General features: G+C 46.1%; 1 protein-coding gene across 1 annotated transcript in view; it reads left to right on the top strand.

Moving 5' to 3' along the window:
• Lrig1 (leucine rich repeats and immunoglobulin like domains 1) overlaps positions 1–25,581 on the top strand; it is a 106,812-nt gene that overhangs the window by 52,458 nt on the left and 28,773 nt on the right. Inside the window, exon 4 of the mRNA XM_070018917.1 lies at positions 24,999–25,136. Within this exon, the coding sequence (XP_069875018.1) occupies positions 24,999–25,136 (138 nt within the window). The remainder of the gene's footprint in view (positions 1–24,998; positions 25,137–25,581) is intronic.

The following is a 25,581-nucleotide window of genomic DNA, read 5'->3' as shown; positions in this document are numbered from 1 at the left end:
ACCTTGCTTTGCTGAATAAAAATACATTTCTGTTCCTTGGCCCCAGTGCCAAGAGCAGTGGGGCTGTTTGGCCTTGTTCCTGATATTCCATTAGACAGTGTTGAAATATGTAAAGCAGAAAAAAAAGACTCCCTCCCTGATTTGATTCAGTTTGGAAAATGCAGGTTTGTGTTGGCAGCCACCTCTTTTGCCTAAAACTCATCTCCATTTGACTGGGCCAGGTTCTTTTGCATCATCTTTTTTTTTTTCTTGGTTGTGTTGGGGATTGAATCCAGGGTCTCATGCTTACTAGGCAAGTGCAGTAACATTAAGCTATATATCTCAGCTTCCTCTGCCCCTTTTAAAAATCTTTCCTGAGGTCCCTGTCTTCCCTGTTCTTAGACTGATGCTAGAGTTTACTGCCTGCAGCTGGGCACCAGTGGCTCATCACTCTGATCCTAGGTACTCAGTAGACAGATCAGGAGGATGGTAAGTCAGGCTCATCCCAGGCAAAAAGTATCTGGGTGCAGTTCAGCATGCCTGTTATCTCAACTGTGTGGGAAAAGCATAAGTAGGAGGAGCACAGCCCAGGCCAGCCTGGGCATAAAGTGAGACAATCTCAAAAGTAACTAGGACAGCTGGGCACAAGCTACTCAGGAGGCTGTGATTTGAGTATCACAGTTCAAAGCCAGCTTGGGCAGGAAAGTCAGATTTTCATCTTCAGTTAATCACTAAAAAACTGGAAGTGGAGCTGTGGCTCAAGTGCTAGATCACTAGCCTGAGCACAGAAGCTCAGGAACAGTACCCAGGCCCTGAGGTCAAGCCAGGACCAGCACACAAAACACCAAAAACAACAACAAAACAAGGACAGTTTTAGAAGATAGAGTACATGCCTAGCAAGTCCAAAACCCTCAAACCAGTACTGCCAAAAAAAAAAAAAAAGTGTGATGTGTGGGAAGTATGATTATAGATAATTTTGTAATCCTGCATGCCTTTCTGTGGGTTACATAAAGGACAGGAGGAAATATAACAGAGCAGGGAGTAGATAAGCCAAAACATCTTTCCCAGTGTTCACCTATGTGCCCCTGTGGTGATTCTCCATTGCCCTGGCTTTGTAAAGTATGGGATATATTCCTGCTATGTCTGTTGCTATTCAGAACTTGGGCACTTTCTGTAAATATTAGCAGGTACCTGATCTCTGCACCTGTGGTCCAGAGTTTGTCTTAAGGCCATGTGGCCGCTCTAACACAATGTCTGAAACTATGGTAACTAATAGTGAGATACTTAAGAGTCCTTAATCCCTAGTCTTTTTTTTTTTTTTTGTCGGTCGTGGGGCTGGAAATCTGGGTCTGGGTACTGTCCCTCAGCTCAGCTCTTCAGCTCAAGGCTAGCACTCTACCACTTTAGCCACAATGTCACTTCCGGTTTTCTGAGTGGTTTATTGGAGATAAGAGCCTCGCAGACTTTCCTGCCCGGGCTGGTTTTGAACCGCAATCCTCAGATCTCAGCTTCCCTGAGTAGCTAGAATTACAAGTGTGAGCCACCAGCACCTGCCAAATCCCCAGATTCTTTTTCCCTTTTCTCAGTAGGTAGAGGATGAGAAAAATCATCAATATGTGCAGGAGGAGGACAGCAGATGTCTATTGGGGCCAGAGGAGCTGGAACAACTTTCTTGGGGTAAATTTCTAGGCAGATGCATCAGGGAAAAGTAGGGACAGAGAGTGTTCAAACCCCTGGAATGTGGCTGTCAGCCCTTCATCTCCCTTCTTTACCAGTACCACACCTGTGAGGGGCTCATGGGAAGAGTTTTGCTCTTGAGCCTGGCTTTAATCTCAGGGCTTCACAAGGGAGTTCAGACCTTTGGGAACTCGAGTCATGGAGCACAATTGCAGTTGGTTAATACTTTCTGATTAAAGGGATCTAATTCACTTATTTATCAAAGGACAGATTTATTGGTATTGCATGCTGAGGATCATGCTGCAGCCATTTGTCCTTCATATCAGAAAACATAAAATGTGAGGGAAGCTTTTAACAGGATTGGGTTGGAGTGAGCCAACTAATAAAAAATTTTTTTATTGTAAAAATACTGTACAGAGGGGTTACAGTTACATGAGCAAGGTAATGAGTACATTTCCTATGGAGCATTGTTACCTCCTCCTTTGTTTTTCCCCTACCATCTCTTCCCTCCCTACCTCCCCAACTCCAAGTTTGTAAAGTTCGTTTTCAACATAGTGTCTTGTACATCTCATTGTTACAATGGGTCAACCTATATCATTATTTAAGCATTTTGTTATTTCCCTTCCCCTCCCCAAATTAGAAAAATGTATACACAAGATGCAGGGTACCGGAATCAAATACAGTGAAAAAAACCAGGGTTATACGGTGGGGGAAGAACATACCAAAGAAACAAAAAAAATCACATAGTACATGATAAATATGTTAAAAACAATAGCAAGAAAGAAAAATCCACTTGTGTCCCTATCTTAGGGTTCATTTCGCTTATCATCGTCTTATATGGCCATGTATACATAGCTTTCTGCTTGTCCTAGACATGTACTAGTTATTGCAAATAAGGGAAACCTTGGGAGCTGTTTCTTGGGCCTGGCTTACTTTACTTAGTTTAATTTTTTCCATGTCTTTACATTTCCTAACAAATGTCATTCTTTCTGATGGAGGCATAGAATTCTGTTGTTAGATATACCACATTTTCTTGATCCATTCATCTACTGAGGGGCATCTGGGTTGATTCCATTTCTTAGCTATGGTAAATAATGAGGCAGCTAATTTCATAGAGATAGTAGAAAAATAAAACCCAGACTTTGTTAAACAGGAGCAGAATCTGCCAGTAGATAGACTTAAAAAAAAAAGTCCAGGAAACTCAAGTTATGATCCCACAACAGCAGTAATTTTGTCTGGCAAATGAGTGCTATTTCTGTTGAAAAGAAATTTCCGCTTTTCCTGTGGTATTGCTGTGCTTTTGTGTCAGAGAAGATTGGCTGCAATGGTTGACTTTGTTTGGTTCAGTCCTAGAGTGTGCTGTAGAGTTGGCTGTGGCTCTGTCTCCTGTAGACAGACCTTTAAGGGGCCTGCCTGCTTTTCCAGGTGCTGGGATGTTGGACTTTCTCCTTTCACAGTGCTGTGTCCTCCACTGGGTGGGACTTGTAAGCAGTTATTAAAGAGGTAGGGAGCTGTCATGAGCAGCCTGTCCTGACAGGAGACCTGTTGTTATCTCTACACCCTGGCCACTGGTGGTACACTAAAGTCTGCTTCTTAGAACAGGAGTCCATTTTAGCACCACTGATCTTCCTGCTGGTTGTGACCTAGTATCTGATAGAGCTTTGTCCTCTGAGTCTTGAATGGCACCTCTTGTACAAGGTGGAAGTTAAAAGGAACACTGATGAGATAGGCAGATGATATCTAGTTCCTCCATTGTCCTAAGGAGACAGTCAAAACTCAAGAAAACACTCCCCCATCCCCATCTCTTTGCCCTTTCCTGGTGCCACAGGTGTGTGACTTGGTTATTCTTCCCATTTGTTCAAGTCCTGCTGTGGGGAGGCAGTGGTTCTGGTGGCCAGTGGGGAAAAGCAGAGGGATCCCAAGCTGGTTCATAATCCAGGGGGGGAGGGCCAAGTCCACCCTTACTAAAGAACTGCACCTAACTGAAGAGAAGGTGGGTGAACCGACAGTTGTCATACAAAGGGTGAGCCCTGACTGAGGGACCTTTTTCATATTGCTGCTGGGGTGTGTGACAAGGAAGGTTTCCAGATAAAGTGACATTTTAATGGAAGCGCCTTGTTCTGGGAACTTTGTTTCTCCCCTTCCAAGTGGGCATAATTTATAGGCATCAGGAGGAACAGGAGCACCCTAAATGTTCAGCCGCCATGTTGAGAAATTGGAGTCTTCCGAGGAGCACTGAAAATACACCATCAAATTTGCGTTTCCCTCCTTTTTTCTTTGTCAACAGGCAGGCTGTTAGGAAAGCCAGCAAACTTCTGTTGGAAGACAGGGCAGGAACCGTGGTTCTTAGGACTGCAGGCTGCTCCTATGCTGCATACCACCAATGAGCCTCCAATTAAACACCCAATTTGCAAAGAAAGCAGCTCTCACTCCCAGAAACTTCCCAGGGATCTGTAGTGCAGACGTCCTTTTGCCCCCAGTGGAAGGGATCCTTTCTCTGAGGCTGGGAAAGGAGCCACTACGGCCTCCTCAAGAGCCTGCCAAATTACACACAGTCATGACTTGTCATTTCCCTCCCCCTTCACCAGAAGTGGGGGTGGTAAGCCAGCCAGATGAGAGGTACATCTGCAAGTTATTTGCTGAGAAAGTAGAGGGAACACCAGCTGCAAGGCTGGGGGAGTCGAGGAAGAGGAGAGCCCGTGGAAAATGTACTTGGTCATGGAGGTCCCTGCCTTTTATGGGAACTCAGTAGCTTAATTTCTGTTGTTAGAATTAGCTTTGTTGGGTCTTTAGCTCATCCTCCCCCTCCCCCCCATCTTTCCTGATGACCATGTAAGCTTTAAATATAGTGCGAGATCCACTGGGAATCTGGGCTGCTCTGGGTAGAGAAGCGAGGATGGACTTGGAGGGAAGTACGGCTCCTAGCAGTGGGTGCTGAAAACTCTCCAGGGCTCTGAAATGGAGCCGGCAAGAGAGGCTGCTCTGTCTGTTGCACAATCTCCCGTGTGAAAGGGGCTGGCTTCTCCTCATCTCAACAGTCTCATTCCAACTGGGACCATTTCCTTCTCCTCCTCCTCCTCCTCCCCCTCCTCACTTCCTGCAGGTGGTTTCTGTAATCCAGTTACCACTGGGGAAGCCTTATGTGCATATGCACCTAATCCGAAAATGGCTGGCTTGACTTTGACCTGTGTGGTGACCTTGCAAAGAAGGCAAAGCCTATTGTGTCTGCTCACACCTGGGAACCATTTTCAGCTTTTACAGCCCAAGTGGAAGAAATGTGTTTGCAGTTATGTTGGGCCTTTCTTTCATAAGGCCTGTCATTGTTGGGTAATATATACGGAATACTAGATTCACCCTGTTTGTGTAAAGGCTAGGGTTTGTTAAGATGGGATAATTAATTTAGTATATTGAGCCATGGATGACTTTTTTAAAAAATGCTGGTCCTGAGGTTTGATCTCAGGGCCTACGTGTTGTTTCTGAGCTTTTTTTTTCAAGTCTAGTGCTCTACTACTTGAGCCACAGTTTCACTTCCAGCTTTTTTGCTGGTTAATTGGAGACAAGAATGTCATAGACTTTCCTGCCTGGACTGGCTTCTAAACTTGATCCTCAGATCTCACCCTCTTGAGCATCTAGGACTACAGGTGTTAGCCACTGGTGCCTGACAGAAATGACCATTTTTGTAGTGCAAAATTTTGCAGTCTCATATAGGTCAGGATTTAAGATGTAAACGTAACAGCAGCAGATGTTCATAGACATTGGCAGGCATTGCTCTGTATACCTTCTCAGGCCTCTCTTACTGTGTATACCTTCTCAGGCCTCTTACTGTATATACCTTCTCAGGCCTCTCTTACTGTATCAGCTGTGCAGTGCTTGGAGACCCTTCGGCTCAGAGAAGGACAGTAACTTCCCTGTGATCACAGAGTCCCAATTTCAAGGTTTGTTGTAACAGTGATGTGTTCTGGAAGTCTGGGTGGGTCTTGCTGGGTGTAGTGCTGAAATACCAAATTGTAGTAGGACACTTTGAGCATGTGACTTGGAGTGTAGCATGATTAAGGCACATGCCCAGGAAAGGCAGCAAGCATCTCCTAAAGTGTCCTCACTGTACAAGCCTCCTTTTGGCCTCTGGTGAGCTCAAGTCGGACAGGGCTTGCTTGGTAGGATTCTGATGCATTGCAGCGGGATGTGCTTTTTGGATGTATTGACCAGTGCTCTCCCTACCCCTGCCCACACACAGGTTGGTTGTTACCAGTGGTTATGACCAGCCATCTATTAGGTGCACAGTGAAGAAAAGCAATCTCATCACCCTTCAGGCCTCAGCAGAGCCTGGACTCGTTTGATTGTGCCAGCAGCTTCACACGGTGGCGATTTGCCCTCGACATCACTTGAGGGCGGATTCCTATGCAGTTTCCTCACTTCCTGGATGCCTTTCAACCCCAAACAGCTGAGGCAGAGGTGCCAATTTGTGGTTTTCTCTTCCCAACTTCTCCAAGTGGGAGATGAAAGTTACATGCTGTGTAGGCTGTGGTGCTCCGGGGTTGGCCACTTTAGCATCATCTGTTTCTTCCCTGCTGTGTTGATACAGAGTCTTTGGGGGGTTAAGAAACACTTCATCATTGGGAGAGCTCCTGGGAAGTTAGTTTGTAGATACCAGGGCTTCTTCCCACATGGCTTTAGGATACAGGTAGGTAAATTGGATCTCTTCGCCTTTTACTGACTCCTGTATCCTGTAGCTTTACAGAGGGGATCAGTGTGGCACAGTGGTGAAGAGAGGGCTTGTTGTCAAGGTACTCAGGACTGGATTCCAGCCTCTATTGCTGTTGCTGAACTACCTGGGTAGGTTCCCTTGGGCCTCTGTCCTTGTATAATGATATTGGAGATGACGTGGTTGTTAGGATTAACTAAACAATATGTGTGAGCTGGCAGCTATGCCCTGAGTACCTCAGGGTTGGGATGCAGTGTGTCCTACCTTTGCTGGTATGCTATGAAGGGTTTTGGTGTTCTCTAACCTGAACCTAGAGGTCTGCTTGGTGTCTGTCCACATGTCTAACAATTGATCTTATTTGCAGAATCCCTGTGGCCTGCTCCCTTGTAAACCTTGGAGTGTGTAGAAAGTCCCTGAGTAGTCCTTTTTTTTTTTTTTACAGGAGCTGTTGAGTAGGGCAGCAGCAGGACGGATTTCCCTGACTTTTCTCACTGGCTAGTGCAGTCTCTGGTAGGCTCAGAAAAAGTAGCTCAGTGTGTAAGCAGTGCAGCGTGGACTGCACTGTAGCCCAGGATCTGAGAACTTGAACTACATAATCAGGCCATGGTGGGGGCCAAGGAAATTGAGTCTGCTTTGGGAGTTTGGGATAGTGAGGAACAGTATTGGGTTCAGACATTGGAGTTTTAATAAGCCACCAGCTGGTACTGCAGGTGGAAGGCTTTGTTCTACTTCTCCCCTTCCCTCTCACACCTATCATTTAAGTACCTGTGCTTCCTGTGAACTCTCTTGTTTTCTTCTTTTCTTTTTTTCTCACCAGGCAGAGAGAAATACTAAAGCTGGCCTTCAATTTAGCCCTTAGGATCTTAGGGTTAACTAGTAGAGTTTCTAGTTACTTCTTTTTATTGATTTTATGTGAAAATTGTGTGGCTTCCCACTTAAAATGCTGGAAAATTGTTTTTGTGGTGTCGGGGAGAGTATTTGGTCTGATTAGACCAGACCCCCTTCTTTGTTGATTATGGAATTGGCTTTTGGATTTGCCCCTAATCTGAGTCTTCTCTGTCTTCTAAAAGGTGAACCACCCACCTCAGATGTAATTAGCAGCTCCTTTATGATGGTGAAAAAACACATTATATAAAAGCCAAGCAGTAGGTAAAACATGCATTTGAAGATCTCTAAACACTTCATTTTTTTTTTTTTTTTTGGGTCCGGTCGTGGGGTCTGAACTCTGGGCCTGGGCACTGTCCCTCAGCTCTTCAGCTCAAGGCTAGCACTCTACCACTTGAGCCAAAGCGCCACTTCTGGCTTTTTTAAAAAAATTTTTTGCTTATGTGGTGCTGAGGAATCGAACCCAGGGCCTCAGGTATGCAAGGCAAGTGCTCTACCACTGAGCCACCTTCCCAGCCCTAAACACTTCATTTTATTCCAAAAGGAATAAAAGTTCTTTTCAAGCATGTTTGGAAGTACATGGTGTAGGAAATGAAACAATCCACCCCACCCCAGCTGTCTTATAATAAATACAGCAGTATTGCAGTACGGAGGCTACAGTGGAGCCTTGTGTGATAGGATTCTGTAGGGTTTGTATTTGGAGCTAGATACTTAGCAGAGTCACAAAGAGTAACTAGAATTTTGAAAATGACAGGAAAAAAATACCTCTTGGACTTTTCAGAATGTGACTTTTTCTTCAAATAAGAATTACATATTTTTTTACAGTAGAGAAACAGTGGTGATCAGCATGCTTAGTGAAGTTTTTCTTCTTTGAGGTTGCCATTTGCTTCATGTGAGTCAGAATGAGGGGCTGCTGGGTATGCCACGGCCTTGTTAAACCCTTTCACACTGACTTTTGTTGTAGACCTAGCTGGCTGACGTTTTCAAGGGATTCAGTACCTTGTCTGAGGAAATGCATGCAGAGTGTAGGTGGTATGGTGTGCATTGTGGACATCAGTCCAGCATGCCAGAGAGGACAGGGCTCATCTTGATCCCACTTCAGTGGCCTGGGTAGCCCCCCTGGGAAGAGAATGCCCAAAGACTCAAGGAATTGGCAAGTTGATGAAGCCCAGAGTACTTCTGCCAGGACTGCTCATTGGTGGGCATTCCAATAGAGAATCCACATTCTCTGAGCCACGTGGGTCCCTCCTAGAGGCTCTCATGCTTACCCTCTCTGGAGGGGCTGGCTGAGCTATGCGTTCTGTGTTGTGAACTCTTCTTGAAGTGATGCTCGAAGTTAGTGTCCTAGCCACTCTTCTAGTCTGGTGTCTCAGAAGAGGGCTCCCAGGGAGGGCCTTGGCCCCCAAGTGTCCAGATCTGATCGCTCTCTTCCTCTTTGTACTCTTTTTCCTCAACACTACCCAAGAGCTCTGTCTGATTCTGTTCTCTGCACTGTATACTATTCACCCAGTGAAGGGCCGGTTTTGTAGCTCTCCTGCTGTATTTGATGAAGTGAACAAACAGTCCTACCATGCCTCCCCTTTACTATGGAATAAAGTCCCATTTTTTCAGTTGGCTCTGGTTTCATTTCTTCCTTGTCTCACCACTTCCTGTCTGGAACTTTCATTACTGTCTTGAACTTTCATTGGGCAGAGTGAAAGCCCACGCTGAAAGGAAGATCGTCACTGCACTTCCAGGCATCCAGCCTACCCCCAGGACACACTCTCCTGTAGATTAGGGTGAAATGGGGAGGCCCAATGATTAAAAAAAAAAAATCACAGTAAGGATTGTTTGGGTTTAGAGTTGCTTTGAGGGCTAGGAGAATGTTTGTAGTTAAAATGTTGAAAAAACATAGTTAAGGTAGGTACCTTTCTTTGCTACCAAACTTGCCAGATCCTTTAATGCCTCAGAAGTTCATTTTGAGTCTGTAATTGAGTGGCACAGCAGCTGTTCCTGAGATTGTTTCGCCACAACTCCATTAAGTACTCATTGTCTTCAGGCTTGCCAGGAAGGAGTGCTGCTTCCCCAGAGGCTGTTCCCCAGTGCCACAATTTCCTACCCTACCACTGTTTACTGCCCATAGGGCCTCAGTGAGACCCTTCAGCAGGCAGGTTCATTGCAGGCTGCCACCAGACTCCTTGGGCTCTGCATTATGTGCTTTTAGCTGCCGTAAGACTTCTAGTGAGGAGGTAAAGTGTGGTGTGTCTCATAAATAATGAGCCACCTGGAACACTTTCTATGCGATGTTAACAGTTGGTTCCTGAGAAAGGGGTCTCATGGTCTTATTAAGTTTAGCAAATGCAGAATCCAGCAGAATGAAAAGCATCTTTGTTGGAGTGCTCATTAGCACCTTTCCTTTGCCAACCTGCCATGAAAGTCTGCAAGAGGTGTGGAGAGTGTATGTACCTGCTCTCAACCTTGATTAGGCCCAGAGCTCTTTTCATGGAACACCTCCCAGGCTAGTATTATAGAGGTGTAGTGTGTGTGTGTGTGTGTGTGTGTGTGTGTGTGTGTGTGTGTGTGTGTGTGTGTGTGTGTGTGTGTGTGTGTGTGTGTGTGTGTGTGTGTGTGTGTGTGTGTGTGTGTGTGTGTGTGTGTGTGTGTGTGTGTGTGTGTGTGGTTTTTTTCTTTTTTTGTCAGCAAAATAATTTAAATTTGGGGATAATGTTCAATGTGCTAATTTTTAATTTTATGGATTGTGTTTTCAGATCTATGAGCTCTGCCTCTCTGTAGAGTTGAAAGGGTTTCTCCTCTTAGAAGTTATGGTGCTATTTATCTTTTGCATTTAAGGCTGTGATGACACGTTTTAAAGAGCAAGCGTTGGCTCACATAGGAACACAGATCAGGCTGGATAAGGGAATGTGTAGTTCGGAGGTATGGAGCTGGCTGTGGTGCCACTTTGATGTGGTGGTGGGTTTATCATCTGTGGGGTGGATAAGGAGGACTACATTAAAGGGTGAGCTCCGTAATCCTCTCGTACACATCCTAAACTCTCCAAGTGGAGTCAGATCATATGCTGAGAAATTTGGGAAACTGTGTGGTAAGAGATACCCTAAATCATATGATCGGGAGATCAAAAGTCCTTCAGATGGGGCAGGAAACAGGCCTGGTTTTCTTTTTAAAGGCACATCAGTGGTATCATTCCCAAGAGGGGGAAGGACTTTGTCTTGGAGGCTGCAGCCAAGTGCTGAGACAGCTTCCTTCTCAGCCTGGAACTGCACAACTGTCAGGAAGCTGGCATATGGATCTTGGGGAATGTGCCAGTGGCAGACAGATGCAAGCAGCTTTTCTGTGGCCCCCAAGGGAATTTCAGGGACACCTCAGTATCCCCAGTCTCCATGATCTGTTTTCTTAACTACAACTTTCAATATACAGCTACTTGTACTTGCCACACAGGCAAGCACACCTGGAGTCAGACACCTAGGCTCACCTCCTGTTCAGTTGGGGATTCCAGGGTGTCTAAGTTTGAATTAGGAGGTACTTTGGTGTGGTGGACAGCTGAGGGCATTGTGTGCTCCATGGGGAACATGGTTCTGCCTGAGGAAATGGGAGCTACTTTCCTCACCTGCTGAGGAATGAACCCTTCTCCCTTCAGTTGGAGTGGACACGGTCTGCCCAGGCGCCACAGCAGTGGTTTCCACACTGGATGAGGGCCTGAGAGGACTGTGTCAGGTTCACAGCAGGATTTGCCCCTCAGCATCTGCACAGGAGGGGTGGGGGGAGCTTGCCTCTGTTCTAATCACATGTTTCCACTAGTAGGGGGAGGGGTGGTTCTTCCTGGTGGAGGCCTAGAATAGAAAGGTAAGGTGAAAGGTTCAAAGTTCAGTCCGGAGAAGCCTTCCTTCCCAGTTGTTCTGCCTGCCTGCATGATGAGGTGGGTCTAGTGGTCCTGCCAGGTGTGGCTGCATGGTGTGGGCTCCCTTCCCAGCCTGCTGTTGCCTGCTGTGTAGCCCCCAGCAGTGAGCTAGCCCCTCCCCACCTGCAGAACCGGAAGCAAAGCCTGGCTGTGGAAGGCGGTAAGCCTGTGGGAGGGCCACTGACCCACCTGATACTCTTCCTGCTGAGGAGGAAGGTGCAGGGTGCCCTTTGGGACCGAGGGGCCAGCAGAAGCTGCTGGGGTTCTGCTGCCCTGTGCATAGACTTTGGCTTTGGAATCATTTCCGGGCAGCTGCAGGCGCCCCAGGGCTCCATCCCAGGCTCCAGTACAAAGGCCCTTTGAAGTTGTCACCACTAGGAGCATATTCATGTGCCATAAGATTGTTAGGGTGTCTAGGGTCCAGAGGAGACTGTGAACCACAGAATCACCTCTGTGCAGGATCCTCGTTGGCACCAAGGGGATGGCATTGCTGAGACTGGCCCTGCTACTCTTCACCCTGTGGCCCAGGCATTCCGCTTAAGGATTGTGACCACAGCTCAGTGTCAGAATTCACATTAACTTTTCTGTGAATAAAAGTTTATTTCCCTAATTGACAAACACATTCTAATCCTGTGCAGAGTAGAAGAGGGGATGATTCCATTGTGGCCCAAATACTCTGTCTTATAGTATTTTCTACGTTTTTTCACCTGGCTCTTTGAAACCACTGCCATGCACATTGTTAACTGTGTATCCAGCTTTTTGGTTTAGCATGGTGGTGTGGACATTTGCCTGGGTATGCTCGATGCCTGAAGGGGAAACGGAAGGGTGGTCCTTGAAAGAGGCTATGTTCTGTTTGGGAATGTGGAATGAGGTCACCCTGTTGTATCTCATCTGCAATTCTGTTTATTCACATCCTGATTGGTAAAAATCACCAGAAATACCATAAGAGCTAGTGACAGAGCCCATTGGTCTCTGACCTCTCTGGCCCTCCCTCCTCCCTCCCCCAATGATGAGCAGCATTTGTGGACCTTGGCAGGAGGAGGTCCCTGCTGGTGAAGTGCCTTCACTCCAACACAGCACACACTAGGGGTGGGATCCTCCTCACCTTTGCCTGGAAAGAACCTTCTCTACATTGCAGAAGGCCAGTCAGAATTACTACCCTATGAAGTCCTCTCCTGCTTGTTATTGGTCCCTTTCATCTCCCACCTTGTCTCCATTTCTTGGCTAGACAGTAGCATAGCTCCTGGAGTATGGGTTATTCTGTGTTCTTCTCTTGTTGTTTTGCATTGGAGTTTTCTTCTTCCCTATAAAGAGATGAAGAAGCCCAGGTTCAGGACCTGGACAGTTGTAAGCAGAGTGACCTTAGACTTATTCTCAGTGAGAAGTCAGGCGAGGTCAGGCCAGCCACCCCTGGCTCCCTGGATGTGCCAGGTTTGGTGGCTCATCATGCTACAGTTTGGTAGTCTGGTGCTCTGCCCATGTGCTGGCTAGGGCCAGCACTTGTGAGGACTGAGGTCTCATGAAGGGTGTCCATGTAGTGGAGACAACACCTGCAGTATGTGGGGTAGCCAATTATCAGGGAAAGGCAAACAGAGGAAAAGGAAAGGAGTTGTGATACTGACTCATTTAAGAGAAATCATTAGGTGGCCATGTTGGCTCTGGCCAGAAAAAGAAACACTTCCTTTCCCCCAAGACCTAGGCACTGTCCCTGGACTTTTTTTTTTTTTTTTTTTTGGTTGGTCGTGGAGCTTGAACTCTGGGCCTGGGCGCTGTCCCTCAGCTCTTCAGCTCAAGGCAAGCACTCTACCATTTGAGCCACAGCACCACTTCCGATTTTCTGAGTGGTTAACTGGAGATAAGAGTCTTTTAGACTTTCCTGTCTGGGCTGGCTTTGAACTGCAATCCTCAGATCTCTGCCTCCTGAGTAGCTAGGATTACAGGCGTGAGCCACCGACACCTGACTGTCCCTGAACTTTTGTGCTCAAGGTTAGCACTGTACCATTTAAACCAGGGCTCCGCTTCCAGCTTTTTGGTGGTTAAGTGGAGAGAAGGTTTCAGGGACTTTTCTGTCCAGGCTGGCTTAAAACCTTCATTGTCAGATCTTGGCCTCTTGAGTAGCTAGGATTATAGGCATGAGCCACCACCAGTTCCTGGCTGAGAAATATGCTTGACTTTTCTCATCCAGAGCTGTTCATGATGTGGATGGGAATGCTGGTGTCAGTGACTCGTCCCTGCCTTCCTGTTTACTTTCTCAACTTGATACTGCTTTCCCCTTTCTAAATGCCAGGACAAATTCCCCTCCTTGCCGGTATGGAAGGCACTCTTCAGGTCCTTAGAAGTTCCTGCCAGTGTGGAGGTACCTCAGCCTCTCTCCTCAGGAGTACTGACCAGACGTGGCTTGCAGAGTAATTCAGGTCAGCAATGTCTGCCTGGAACTCCTGGGCAGGAGTGGGAAGAAGCTGCACAAGTGGAGCTCGGGGGGGGGGGGGGGGTCCAGCTACTCTGACTGCCAGTTCTAGAGGGCCAAAAGGGAAACTGCCAGCCTAAGAAAGTAGAGCCTAGGTCTTGCCAACCCAGGCTAGTTGATGGATGTCAGTGTTTGGGCAAATGCATAAATGAAGTTACTGACACTTTTATTTTAAACAGGTCTGCTGGCATCCCTACCTAAAACAGAGAGCTAACTCTATGTTATACCTTTTTTTTTTTTTTTTTTTGTTGGTCGTGGAGCTTGAACTCTGGGCCTTGAGCTCTTCAGCTCAAAGCAAGTGCTCTACCACTGGAGCCACACCACTACTACCAGTTTTCTGGTGGTTAATTGGAGATAAGAGTCTCACAGACTTTCCTGCCTGGGCTGGCTTTGAACCGTGATCCTCAGATCTCAGCCTCCTGAGCAGCTAGGATTATAGGCTTGAGCCACTGGTGCTCAGCTACCCCTTACTTTTTTTGTAAAAAGTTTTAGTCAGCTGGTTGGTCTTGTCTTAGTTTTAGTCTGTGTAATTTTCAGGAGATTGAACCAGAGTTGTAATTCATTAGTTTACTAAACAAATATTGGTTGCGCAACTTTTGTATCCTAAGCATTTTTTTTCCTGGGTGCTAAGGCTATAGCAATAAGATAGTTTATAACTCTGAGGCTAAGGTAGCTTTCATTGTCCTTCTGTTGTGACCTCAAGACTACCATTTTAGGATTAAAAAACCACTTCCAGAGCCATTCAGGTCTATAGAAAAAAATGGAGTGGAAAGTACAGAGCATTTCCAATTCCCTTTTAGACTCTTTCCCCCAGTGTTTTCTGTCTTCTCTATTATTAACTTCTTGGTTTGGTTGACACATTGGATACATTTGCTGAACCAATATTGATACGTTGTTCCCTTAGTCTACTTGAGAGTTTACTCCTGGTGGTATATTTTCTATGAGTTTGACAAATATATTGTGACATGTACCCTACATTACAGTATTGCGGAAAAATCTTACTGCTCTTAAACTTCGGCCTTCTACCCACTCATCCTTGAGCGCTGGCCACAACTGATCTTTCTTACTGTTGGCAGAATTCTGTCTATGTAGTTTGCTGTATTCGGAATCATACAGTAGGTGCTATTCTTTTCACATGGACTTCTATTGAATAATGTGCATTTCCTCAGAAGCTTTGTTATTACTGTTGTTACTTGTGCATCTTAAAAATGAAATACAGAAACATCCTGTAAATTAGGATTGGCTCTTGATCTGTAGTAATTCATGGGCAAGGGTCACTGTGGACTTCTCATGGATCAGTGGTGGTTGTCTTTTGATTGTCCCGGTTTTTCATTTCAAACCTGGGGCTTTTAGCTCAATAGGCACAAGCTGATGGGTACAGGGCTCTGAGGACCAGACACTCCCATGGGGTGGGACATCAGGTCTTTGCAAATAGTTACTGGAAACTGTCAGTTGAAGACCCCAAGGAGATGGTGACCCTAAAGGAAGTGAGAGGTCTGGGAAGTTGATTGACATAGCCCAGTCCTGCCTCCGAAGGGGTTGACCTTGCCTGGAGGAGGCTGTTTATCCGGCCACTGGACTGACTGCTCTTGTTTTTTATCCGATCTCCACCTGAATAAACAGATCCGGAACGTCATCTGCAGCCAGGCTGAGAATCTGCCAAAATTCCCCAGGGAACTAGTGATTCACCAGCAGCAGGGGAAAGAGGGAGTGAGCAAGAGAGAGACCTGCTTATTCTGACTCTCATTTCCTGTCCCACAAATAATCCAGACTGGGCCATTTCTTATGAGACACTGGTTTCTTCGAGTAGATCTTAAATTCATGCAATAGAGCAAGATGCTGTTTTTCATGTGTAAGGCAATGGATGGTAAAGCAGCTAGTGAAATGTTAATGCTTGGGACTCATCCTGAGAAGACAGCCTTTCCTCAATCTGGGTTTGGAAAGCAATTCTGTACTCATTGGTCTTAACGTTTTTGCTAACTTGGGTCTTACAAATATTGTTGATTCTCCTTACATCCTCACTAACAAAAAAATAATTCTTTTTGACACTTGAATAAGCTACCCATGTTCTGGGCCCAGGATGTATTCTTAGTGCTTTCTAGTGGGGTACAGGCGGGACCCAGGTGAGTGCAGTGGCTTCTGAGGAATGTGGTTGAATGAAGCACACGTGCGTGCGCGCGCGCGCGCGCACGCGCGCGCACACACACACACGCACACATTTTTTTTTCTTTCCAGATTTAGATCAACCCCACACACTTTGGTCTTTTTGTTTTTTGGTGCCAATGCTGGGGTTCAAACTCAGGGCCTGGGCACTATCCTCGAACTTTTTTTTTTTTTGTCCGTACTGGGGCTTGAACTCTGGGCCTGGGCGCTGTCCCTCAGCCTTCAGCTCAAGGAGAGCACTCTACCACTTGAGCTACAGCGCCACTTCCGGTTTTCTGGTGGTTTATTGGAGATAGGAGTCTCACGGTCTCTCCTGCCTGGGCTGGCTTTGAACCGCGATCCTCCGATCTCAGCCTCCTCAGTAGCTAGGATTACAGGCGTGAGCCACCAGCGCCCGGCTACCCGAACTTTTTTGCTCGACTAGCACTCTACCACTTGAGCCACAGCACCACTTCAGCTATTTGGTAGTTACTTGGAGATAAGAATGTCACAGACTTTCCTTTCCTGTGCTGGCTTTAAGCAGCATTCCTCAGATCTCAGCCTCCTGAGTAGCTAGAATTACAGGTATGGCTCTCTAGTGCTCTGTGGCATTTTGGTTTCAAAGAACATGCCCATGCCCAGTGTTTCATTGGGCTGACCTGGGCCTGACATGGTCAATGACCTTGGATAACAATACCATGCACAGATCTTGTATGACTGTAAGAAGCACATACAGATGAACACCACAGAATACTAGCAAATGACTCCCAGCTTCAGTTTAGAGCTGGAGATTTTGCTGTAACCCAGGCTGGAAATAGTTCAGTGTTCACCAACAATGGAATGAAGAAGTAAATTTTTCAAAAGAAATGTTATATTTTTTTTCCAAAAGAAATGTTAAAATAAAAAGAACAACCTGGAGTGTAGATCTCAAACATGTTGAATGAAAATAGCCAGATACAGGAGGGTACGTACAGAACAACTTCGTGTATATAAAGCACACTCAAAAAGTTACATTAATCATAGATAGCAGAAGTTCTCTAGTTTCCACTTTGGGGAATAATAAGAATCAGGAGAATGGCAGGAGGGAGATTTCTGGGGTGTGATACTGATCTCTATCTTGAACTGAGCAGTGTTTTTGTGGGTTACCTTGAACTCTGCACATTCAATTTATGCATCTCTCAGGATGGCTTTCACAATTGGCATGAAGCAACTGGCAATACTTGGCTGGAGCCTCTCTGGTGGTATCAGTGTTGTTTGACAAAGGGTATTTTCATCTTCAGTGTGTTTTTAGAAGGTCAATATCTTCAGTTGTTTGCAGTCTGATCATAGACCTCGATGGTAAGCATCAGGGCTGTTCTGCCTCGTGTTAAGTTTTACTCTCTGTCAGTGATAATATGACACTTGTCTCACTTTGTGGGAGTTATGTATAGGTTATGTTAAGCTGAGCCGTAGCCTCACATGGCAAATACAGATGGGTGTAAGCATTCATTCTGCCCAGACATTGTAGTGCTTGCTATCAGTGCCAGTGGGCCCTGTGCTAAGGTGAAGAATCTTCAGGAGATTCTCAGAGTAGGACTAAGATGGACAACGTGCCATGGGTGCTCAGAGCTGCCAGGTTGTTTCCAACTTTTTCCCATTCCAGACCTACATTGCATGAAACCGTTTCTAGTAGAGGTCCGGGTAAAACAAAGAGCTCTAATTTGGATGTTGTTGACTTTTTAAGTAATTTAAACTAAAGTTGTGTAAGATTTGCTCTTTCTGAATGGAGTCTAACACTCAAGGAGTGGACAGTAACCATGATAGTTTGGAAGAAGTGAAGGTCATCTCTGCTTAGATGTTAGGACTGGTGAATTGGCCCTATGTTTGAAGTAAGGATATACATTGTAAAGATGTCCTGATTCTCTAAGGTAACCTTGTTTCGTGTCTTTTCTGCTGGCTCTGGTAAAGAACCTGGATCATCTTTTCAGGAACATAATGATGTAGACCTGGGTTCCATTTCACTTCTGAAGAGGTGGAAAAGACATCAAGAAAGATTGATTAGTGATGTCTGACATGGACACTGTAGGGAGATACAGATGGTTTTCTTTCTACAGCAGAGGGGGATTTGGCTCATTCTGTAGGTGGTTAAACCAAATAAAGAGTTGTTTATGTACTGCTAGCATTAGAGCGAGAGTTAGAATCTGGCTCCTCACAAACCTAAATTGGTTGTCATGTCATTATCAGGGACAGCAAGTTATAGTTAGTGGACCAGTCATAGTCTTAAAAAATAAGCATATTTTTAAAAGTCAAGTTTTAGAAGAACATAGCCACACTGGTTGTTGTCCATGTCTGCTTGGACACTAAAACATGGAGCTGAGTAGTTAAAACAGAGACTCTGTGCACCAACTGGCCTGTTACAGAGCAAGTTTTCTGATCCTTGTTGTAGACAATAGGTGCATAATTGTGGAGCCAGAAATGGATCCACCTGACCCACCTAGTTTGATCTCATTACCCTTTCTTCCTGTCTGTTTTCTGTGCCATGCAGTCTTTGCCACCACCAACTGGAATACCTTGTAAAGTTAGGCTTTCACAGAACCAGAGTGGCCGATCAGTTATGGTAGAAAGTTTCAAGGGTTGGTTTCAAATGCCTCTGTCTGTTTTACTGTCTAATTTAACATCGGCTCTGAGAATGTAACCAAATGAGGACAGCTTATCTGGCCTGCTGTCTGCCTTTGAAGGCTGATTTTATTTTTGAAGTCTTTAACAGGTGTTGGTTTAATAGACTTCTGCTGTATTAAGCTCTCCTCTCCCTAGAGGGCAACCGATGGGTAAACTGACACTGGCTGGAAATGAAGGCCATGTGACCTGCTTCCCCAGTCCTGTTCCTGTAACTGCAGAAACATTGATTTTAGGGGAGCTCCTTTGATGTGGCTAATAGGATGAGTTCCCAACACAGCACTCCTCCCATCCCACTGCCCTCACCTTTTACACTTAAGTGTGTCCCTTTGCAGGCCTTCCCTGTACTGGCGGGGAATGCAGGGCTTTCTACGGCCTGTGAAGACATGACCTCACGGGAGCTGCTGGCCTTCCCGTGTGCTGAGCATCCACAAGAAATCTAGCTCCACTCTGTTGTGCTTGCTGAGACTGGGGCCAGGGCTGCTCATCCAGGACTCCCGGCAGGCTGGTACACAATCTGGGCCACCTGGTTGAATTTATTTACCCGGGTGAAGTGACAGAGAAATAGCCAGTTTTAGCATTCATCTTTAGTGAAGCTTTGCTGAAGGCTTATGGGTATAACTGGGTTAGTGCCCAGAAAACACTGCTAGGAGAGAAGGAGCCTCCTGAGTGGGCAGGGTGGAGTTGTACTCCCCTGAATTTGCATCTTGCCTCCTCTTGCTTCCCTCCTATGTGACTTCAGGGACACTGCAGAACTCTGAGCCTCCCAATTTTCTAGCCATTTATCTGGCAGTGATAATAGTACCTATGTCTTTAAATCGATGGATGATTTCCTTGGCATTTCACCCAGGGCTTGCTGTGTATGTGATAGGCATTCATCAGTCTGTCAGCCATTGTTAAAAATTGGAGCAGGACTTAGAGGTTAGGACAGTGAGCATGGCCTTCCTGGGTGAGGCACTGAATGAGTGATGTGAAGCCCACCTGTGCTTGTACAGTGTTGAGAATGTGGGCATCCTCATAAAACTGGACTTCTGGATCAATCAGGACAGCAGACAAGTTGTCACAGCCATCGGCTCTGAGGTGTAACTCGGGTGGAGTTCCCTGCAGGGTGGGAACACTGGCCATTGCTCTCCACTTTGTGCAGACCCGGAGGCCGTGTTGTGAGTAGGCCAGCCCTGGAAAGGTGGCGTTGGGGGATTGACATTTTTGAGTCAGGGACATGAACGTAAGGATATGAGGTCCAGCTGTTCGGGGCCCTTATTCCCCTAAGTCCTGCCGAATCTGCAAGTTGGATTTGCTTTGAAGCATGGTTCCCTAAAACAGTCTGGTGGTTCTCTGTGTCTGGGTTTTAACATTCTGCAGCTGGAGCAGGACTGTTTCATGCGTAAAGCTAAGAGAGAGCTCTGAGACAACCTTTTGTTCCTGAGAGGGTATCCAGGCCTGCCTGATTGCATTGAAATGTGGCAAAGGCATGGACAAGAACCAGCCATTCATTAATTGTGTTCATTCTGTTTCCAGAGCGCCTCCTATAAACCAGATCTTCAGCTTGGTTCTGAGGATACAAATATGATTAATAAAAACAAAGGCTCATTTTATTGGGCAACTGCTATGTGTCAGGTCACACCAGCTAGAGTGAGGAGTGTAGGAACTTGATACCCCATTTACACAGTAGGCTCCTCCAAGAGTCACACCTGGGAGTGTTGTGCTGGGATATGAACGCAGTGGCAGTCCTCACAGCACTCTTCCACAGTGCTGTCTGTTCCTGTCCTAGGGCAGGGATTCCAGGGCCTTGCATAGTTGCCAGGGTCCTGAAGACATGTCCTATAGAGTGGTCCTTGCCCTGATATGGAGAGATGTAGAGTCACATAGGAGCACAGAGCTGACACCAAGGAAGGTTGGTCAGGGTATGGGTGGTAGTCAATAGCAGAGGCCAGTCCCCCAAGAGAGGGTGTCATGCATGACCTCAGCAGTGTGGGTCGGCATGCTGGAGGCCTGTGGTTCTCAGGAGTCATGGAGCTGGGAGTTTGGGTCTGGGCAGGACTATTAGAAGACCCTTGGCAAACTCTCTCCTCTTGTTCTGAGATCTTCTGCCTGAGTTACTCAGCCTGCATGGTTTTCTTCCACATGAATGATGTGAATCCTGACCAATATTCCTACCCTTGGCCCTTCCAAATGTAACCTATACTCATTCTTCATAATTCATCCATCAAATATTTAGTGAACCCCTGTGTCCCTCATACTTTTCCAGTGGCTGGAAATACTAGCGAACAAAGCAGTCAAAGGGCTGGAAAATGGCTTAAGTGGGAAAGACCCTGAATTCAAAACACTGCTGATCTAGAAAGTGGCAGGGAGGTGACTTAGTCCTATAGTATCAGCTACTTGGGAAGTAGAGATAGGAGGATTATGGTTGGAGGCCAGCTCCGGCTAAACCTCACTGAGCTCAGTCAGTAAGCCAGGCATGGTAGTGAACAGTTATTATCCCAGCTCTGCAGCAACAGAGAGCAAGATCACCTTCGGAGGCCAGCCTCTGGTAAAATGCATGGCATCCTATCTTGGGGAGGGGGGCGGAGGGAGGGGAGTTGAAAAAAGAAGGTGTGTGTGGCTCAAGTGGTAGAGAACATGCCCAGCATCGGGTTCAAACCATACTACTACCAAAAAATAACTACAGGAAAAAAACAAACCCAAACTACAACCACATCATGGTGGGAGAGAAGACATTAAACTGGAGAGAAGCAGTTTGGTTAGATGATGTTAGGGAAGCAAGGCTGTGGGTGGCAAGTATCTCTCTGGGGCTGTGATTCCAGGTGTGGGAGCAGCAGGTGAAAGGTCCTGAGGCACGGCCCGCCTGAAGGCTGGGGTGGGCAGAGCATGGAGCCAGAGGATTTGGCAGGTGGGGGGGGGGGGAGTGGGAGGGGATAAGTAATACGGATCCTGACTGCCATTGTGAAGGTTTACCATTAAGAAAGGCATGAGAGTCATTTGTTTTAGGAAGAGGAGTCCTGTGATCTTGTGTTTTGTTTTGTTTTTAAATTGTGGTAAAATACACATAACATAAAATTTAAGTGTGAGTTCAATAGAGTTAAGTACATTCAAGTTGTGCAACTCATTTCTAGAAAGTTCTTCTGTTTTGTTAACACTAAAATCCCCTGTCTGGCAAACAACAGTTTCTCATTGTCTGAACTCCCCATTCTCTGGCAAGCACCTTTCTGTTTCTGTGAATTTAACTGCTTTAACCAGAGTATTTAGATTTTTGTAACTGACTTGTTTCATATAGCATAATGTCCTCAAGGGTCATACATTTCAGTGGCACATGGCAGAACTTCCTTTTTTATGGCTGAATACTATTCTGTGGATGCTTACACCTCATTTTGTGGATCCATTCATCTATAGCTAGATATTTGGTTTGCTTCATTTTTGGATACTGTGAATGATGCTTTTGTGAGCACAGGTGTACAAAGTTTCCCTTACAAGCCTTTTAGTCCTTAGATGTACTGCCCACAGTTGACTGCTGATTTTTTGGAGGACTCATTATCTCTGTGTTCAGCACCTCTACCACTTTGCATTTTTTTCTAGCCACAAGCACTGCAGTTGTTGTAGATCTTCACCTACATTTGTTATGCAATCCTTATTTTTAACCCACTTAGCCACCCTGATTTCACTTCTCTAATGAATACTGACTTTGAGCATCTTTTCATGTGCTTGTTGGCCATTTGTATATCTTCTTTGGAGAAGTGTCAATTTAAGTCTTTTGCCCACTCTGTGTGTGTGTGTGTGTGTGTGTGTGTGTGTGTGTGTGTGTGTGTGTGTGTGTGTGTGTGTGTGTGTGTGTGTGTGTGTGTGTGTGTGTGTACACATAGTGTGTGTACATGTACATGCATACAAGTCCTGGGGCTTGAACTCTGGGTCTGGATGTGTCCCTAAGCTCCTTTGCTCAAGGCTAGTAATTACTACTTGAGCCACAGCTCCACTTCCTGTTTTTTGTTGGTTAATTGGAGATAAGAGTCTGAAGGACTTTTCTGCATAGGATGGCTTCAAACCGTGATCCTCAGATCTCAGCCTCCTGAGTAGCTAGGATTACAAGTGTGAGCCTCCAGTGCCTGGCTCTTTTATCCACTTTTAAATCTGGATTTTCTTTTAGTTCTTGTTGAGTTAGTTTTTTTTTTAAATATACATAGCCATCTGGGATGTCCCCCCAGACTCCCAAATTCATGGACACTCAAAGCCCTTCTGTTTATGACCTGCACACACCTTCCTGTAATCTCTGAATTACTTTTGAACACCTAATCAGGTAAAATGCTAGGGAATGATGATGATGTTCAGTACAGACTTTTTTCTGCAGTCCCTTGAATTTATAAACAGAACCCTTGGACACAGAGGGCTGCCTGTCCCCTGGGTGTTCCCTTCCTTATCAGGTGTTTGTGGTAGGTGTCTGTAGTCTGTGAGGAATATCAGAACTGACCTGTTTTTAGTAGACTCTGGCATGCTGCTGGACTGGGTAAAAGTGGGAGGTGATGGGAGGTGATGTGGAGGCCTGTACACCTGACTTTTGCCCTCTCCGCACTAGAAAGCTTGTCTTCACCAGCTGTCATCTCTAATTCCTGTAGCCCCTTCTTACTCTTTTGTGCCACCCCTTGTCTCTGGCCCATGATAAGGCTGGTCCCCAGCTTTAGCTCGACCTGTTTCCTGGTGTGGAACAGCCTCATAGTCTGACTGAAGTTCCCCACTTTCCCTCTTGGCCCAGCCTCAGCTGCCCACTCTTAGGCCCTTGCCTGGTAACTTTCAGGCAGAGTGAAGTGCTGTCCTTCCTGCTGCCCCTCCTCCTTCTTCCCTGTCATGCTGTCACTGTCCCATACTCCACCTACCCTTGTTTCCCATCTCCATGGCTGCCTCTTCTACTAAGTGGGGAACTTTTCCCAGCTTGTGAAAAAGACTTGTCCTCTATCCAGAGTCAGGCCCGGAATATTTGATTCAGTGAATAAATAGACTGAAAGAAAGAAGAAAGGTATAAAACAAAGGAGAAAGACCCAGGAGCCAGAGGAGGCACTACGGGGGCCCGGAGGGAGACAGGATGGTGTGAGAAGTGTCCCGCGCTCACAGCTGTCCAGAGCGCTTCGCTTGTGTTGGGCCTGGGTGTGCCAGGACCCCTCTTTGTGCAGCCTTGGACTGAGACGCCTCATCCCTCCTAATTCCAGATCCTCTGTTCTTGGCTCCTTGGTACTGTATTCAGAGTTCCCGGATAAGGCTCAGCGTGGCCTTTATTTCTAGTTCCTTTTTCTTCCCATACTTTACATAATAAAGATTTTCTTTTTTCTCTCTCTCTCTTTCTTGGAGTCAGAACACTGAAGAGACTGCCTTTATTAAAGAACTTTATAAAGAACTTAAAGGAAGTAGCTTTCAAGGCTGGGAGTAGAGTGGAAAGATCCTTCCATTATTCTGAGGAGCAGAGGCTGCAGCTTTGTAAATGAATTTCTGGGGCTGGGGGTGAGGGGACAAAAAACAATGAGAGGAGTTGAGAAGCCTCAGGTTTCTGGGAAAGAGGTCCTGTTTATGCCTGTTGGAACTGATTTGGTCAAGTGTTTGTTTAAAGGAGATGCCACTTGGTAAGCGACGCCTGGCTTACTTGTCTGTATTCCAGAATGCTTTGATTGGCTGGAGGGTTGCCCCTGTTTACTCAGAGCTGGCCCAAGTGTATGCCCGGGACCCACAGGCCCAGTGCTACCACCTAGCACTTTTGAGTATCTAATATTGGAATTAGGGCTACAGTGGTTTGAATCTGCCAGGCAGAGCCAAAGCCACAACAGAGTGGTTTTCCTCCACCTTTCTTCTAAGTAGTAACTATGAGGTGGCTGGTTGGGTTTTGGACTTGATGAAAAGAGGATTCAAGTTGTAAATAAATCATGGTGGAAGCCATTCTTCTTGGGAGGCAGTAAATATTCAACACTCGGGTTTTTCAACACTGCCAGGTACTTAGCATGGTTTCAGATTGGATCACCCAGATCCTTGAAATGACAGTTGCAGTCCCATCTTTCTGCTGGAAAAATTGAGACACAGAATCACTAACCATAATGACAGAGGTTTGGGAGAATTGGTTCTATTGGACCACTTTTCCTTTTTAGATGGTTAGGATTTTGACATCATCTTCTTTGTGTGCAGTTTTAGATCCCTTGCATCTGTCTCCATGCCTGGCACATGCTAAGTGTGGCACACTGTGAGGTGTGTAATGATATGCTAAATTGGATTAAAATGAACTTAGTCTCTGGTGCCTATCGTCTTGAATATTATGAGGCTTGACCAGGTGCCAGATTGAAATGGATGCGTTGGATTCTGGTCATGTCACGATGGTCTCAGTTGATACTGAACATCACCCAGAACATAAAACCTATTCTAGACAGAAAATCCAGTGCAGTAGTTAGCACCCAGCCAGCAATGAGAACTTAATGGGAAAAGGAACACACGATCTGTTTTATGTAACACTGAACTGTAATTTCATGTAAAAGTCAAAACAATTTGTAATGAAGTAGGAGGGGGAAATAGTTTGTTGTACCTTGCAAAAAGATGTGCTATGTGCTTACGTTACTGCCTTGTGTGTGTCCCAGGCAGCACAATAAGATTCGAAGTGTGGAGGGGAGTCAGCTGAAGCCATACCTGTCTTTGGAAGTGTTGGATCTGAGTTCCAACAACATCACAGAAATCCGGAGTTCCTGCTTTCCACATGGACTGCCCATAAGGGAGCTGTAAGTACCTCTGCGCAGCCACCATCCCTCCCCAGCCCGTCCTTCAGCTTCTAGGCTGGGTAGCAGCCTACCTAGCACCCAGCTCTGAACACATGTGGGATGGATGCGCTCTGCTCAGTCCTGTCTTCCTAGTCAGCAGGGACAGTATAGCCCTTTAGCTTTCCTGCAGGGGGTGAGGAGGGATCCTGTGTCTTCTGGGTGCGCAGTTATAAAGTATTTACAAATCCCGTGTCCTTCTGGTGCTAGAGGCAGAGGGGGAGCTGAGGCAAGGAGAGGTTAACTAGCCATACGAGGAGCTCATCCCTCCGAGAGTAGGCTCTTCTATTCAGGTCCAGGTCTCTCTTGACCACAAAGCTGTCTTCATTCCCAATTATTGGGCTGTCTCAGAAAGCTTGGAGAGACGTTTCAAGGGTTGGTTCAAAGACTCACAACAGAAGTGTACTTA

This window comes from Dipodomys merriami, unplaced genomic scaffold (assembly GCF_024711535.1).
Source record: "Dipodomys merriami isolate MVZ:Mamm:240054 unplaced genomic scaffold, mDipMer1.0.p SCAF_13, whole genome shotgun sequence".
NCBI classification, from domain to species: domain Eukaryota; kingdom Metazoa; phylum Chordata; class Mammalia; order Rodentia; family Heteromyidae; genus Dipodomys; species Dipodomys merriami.
Note: the sequence above shows the minus strand (reverse complement) of the source record. Positions and strands in the feature narration are given on the sequence as shown.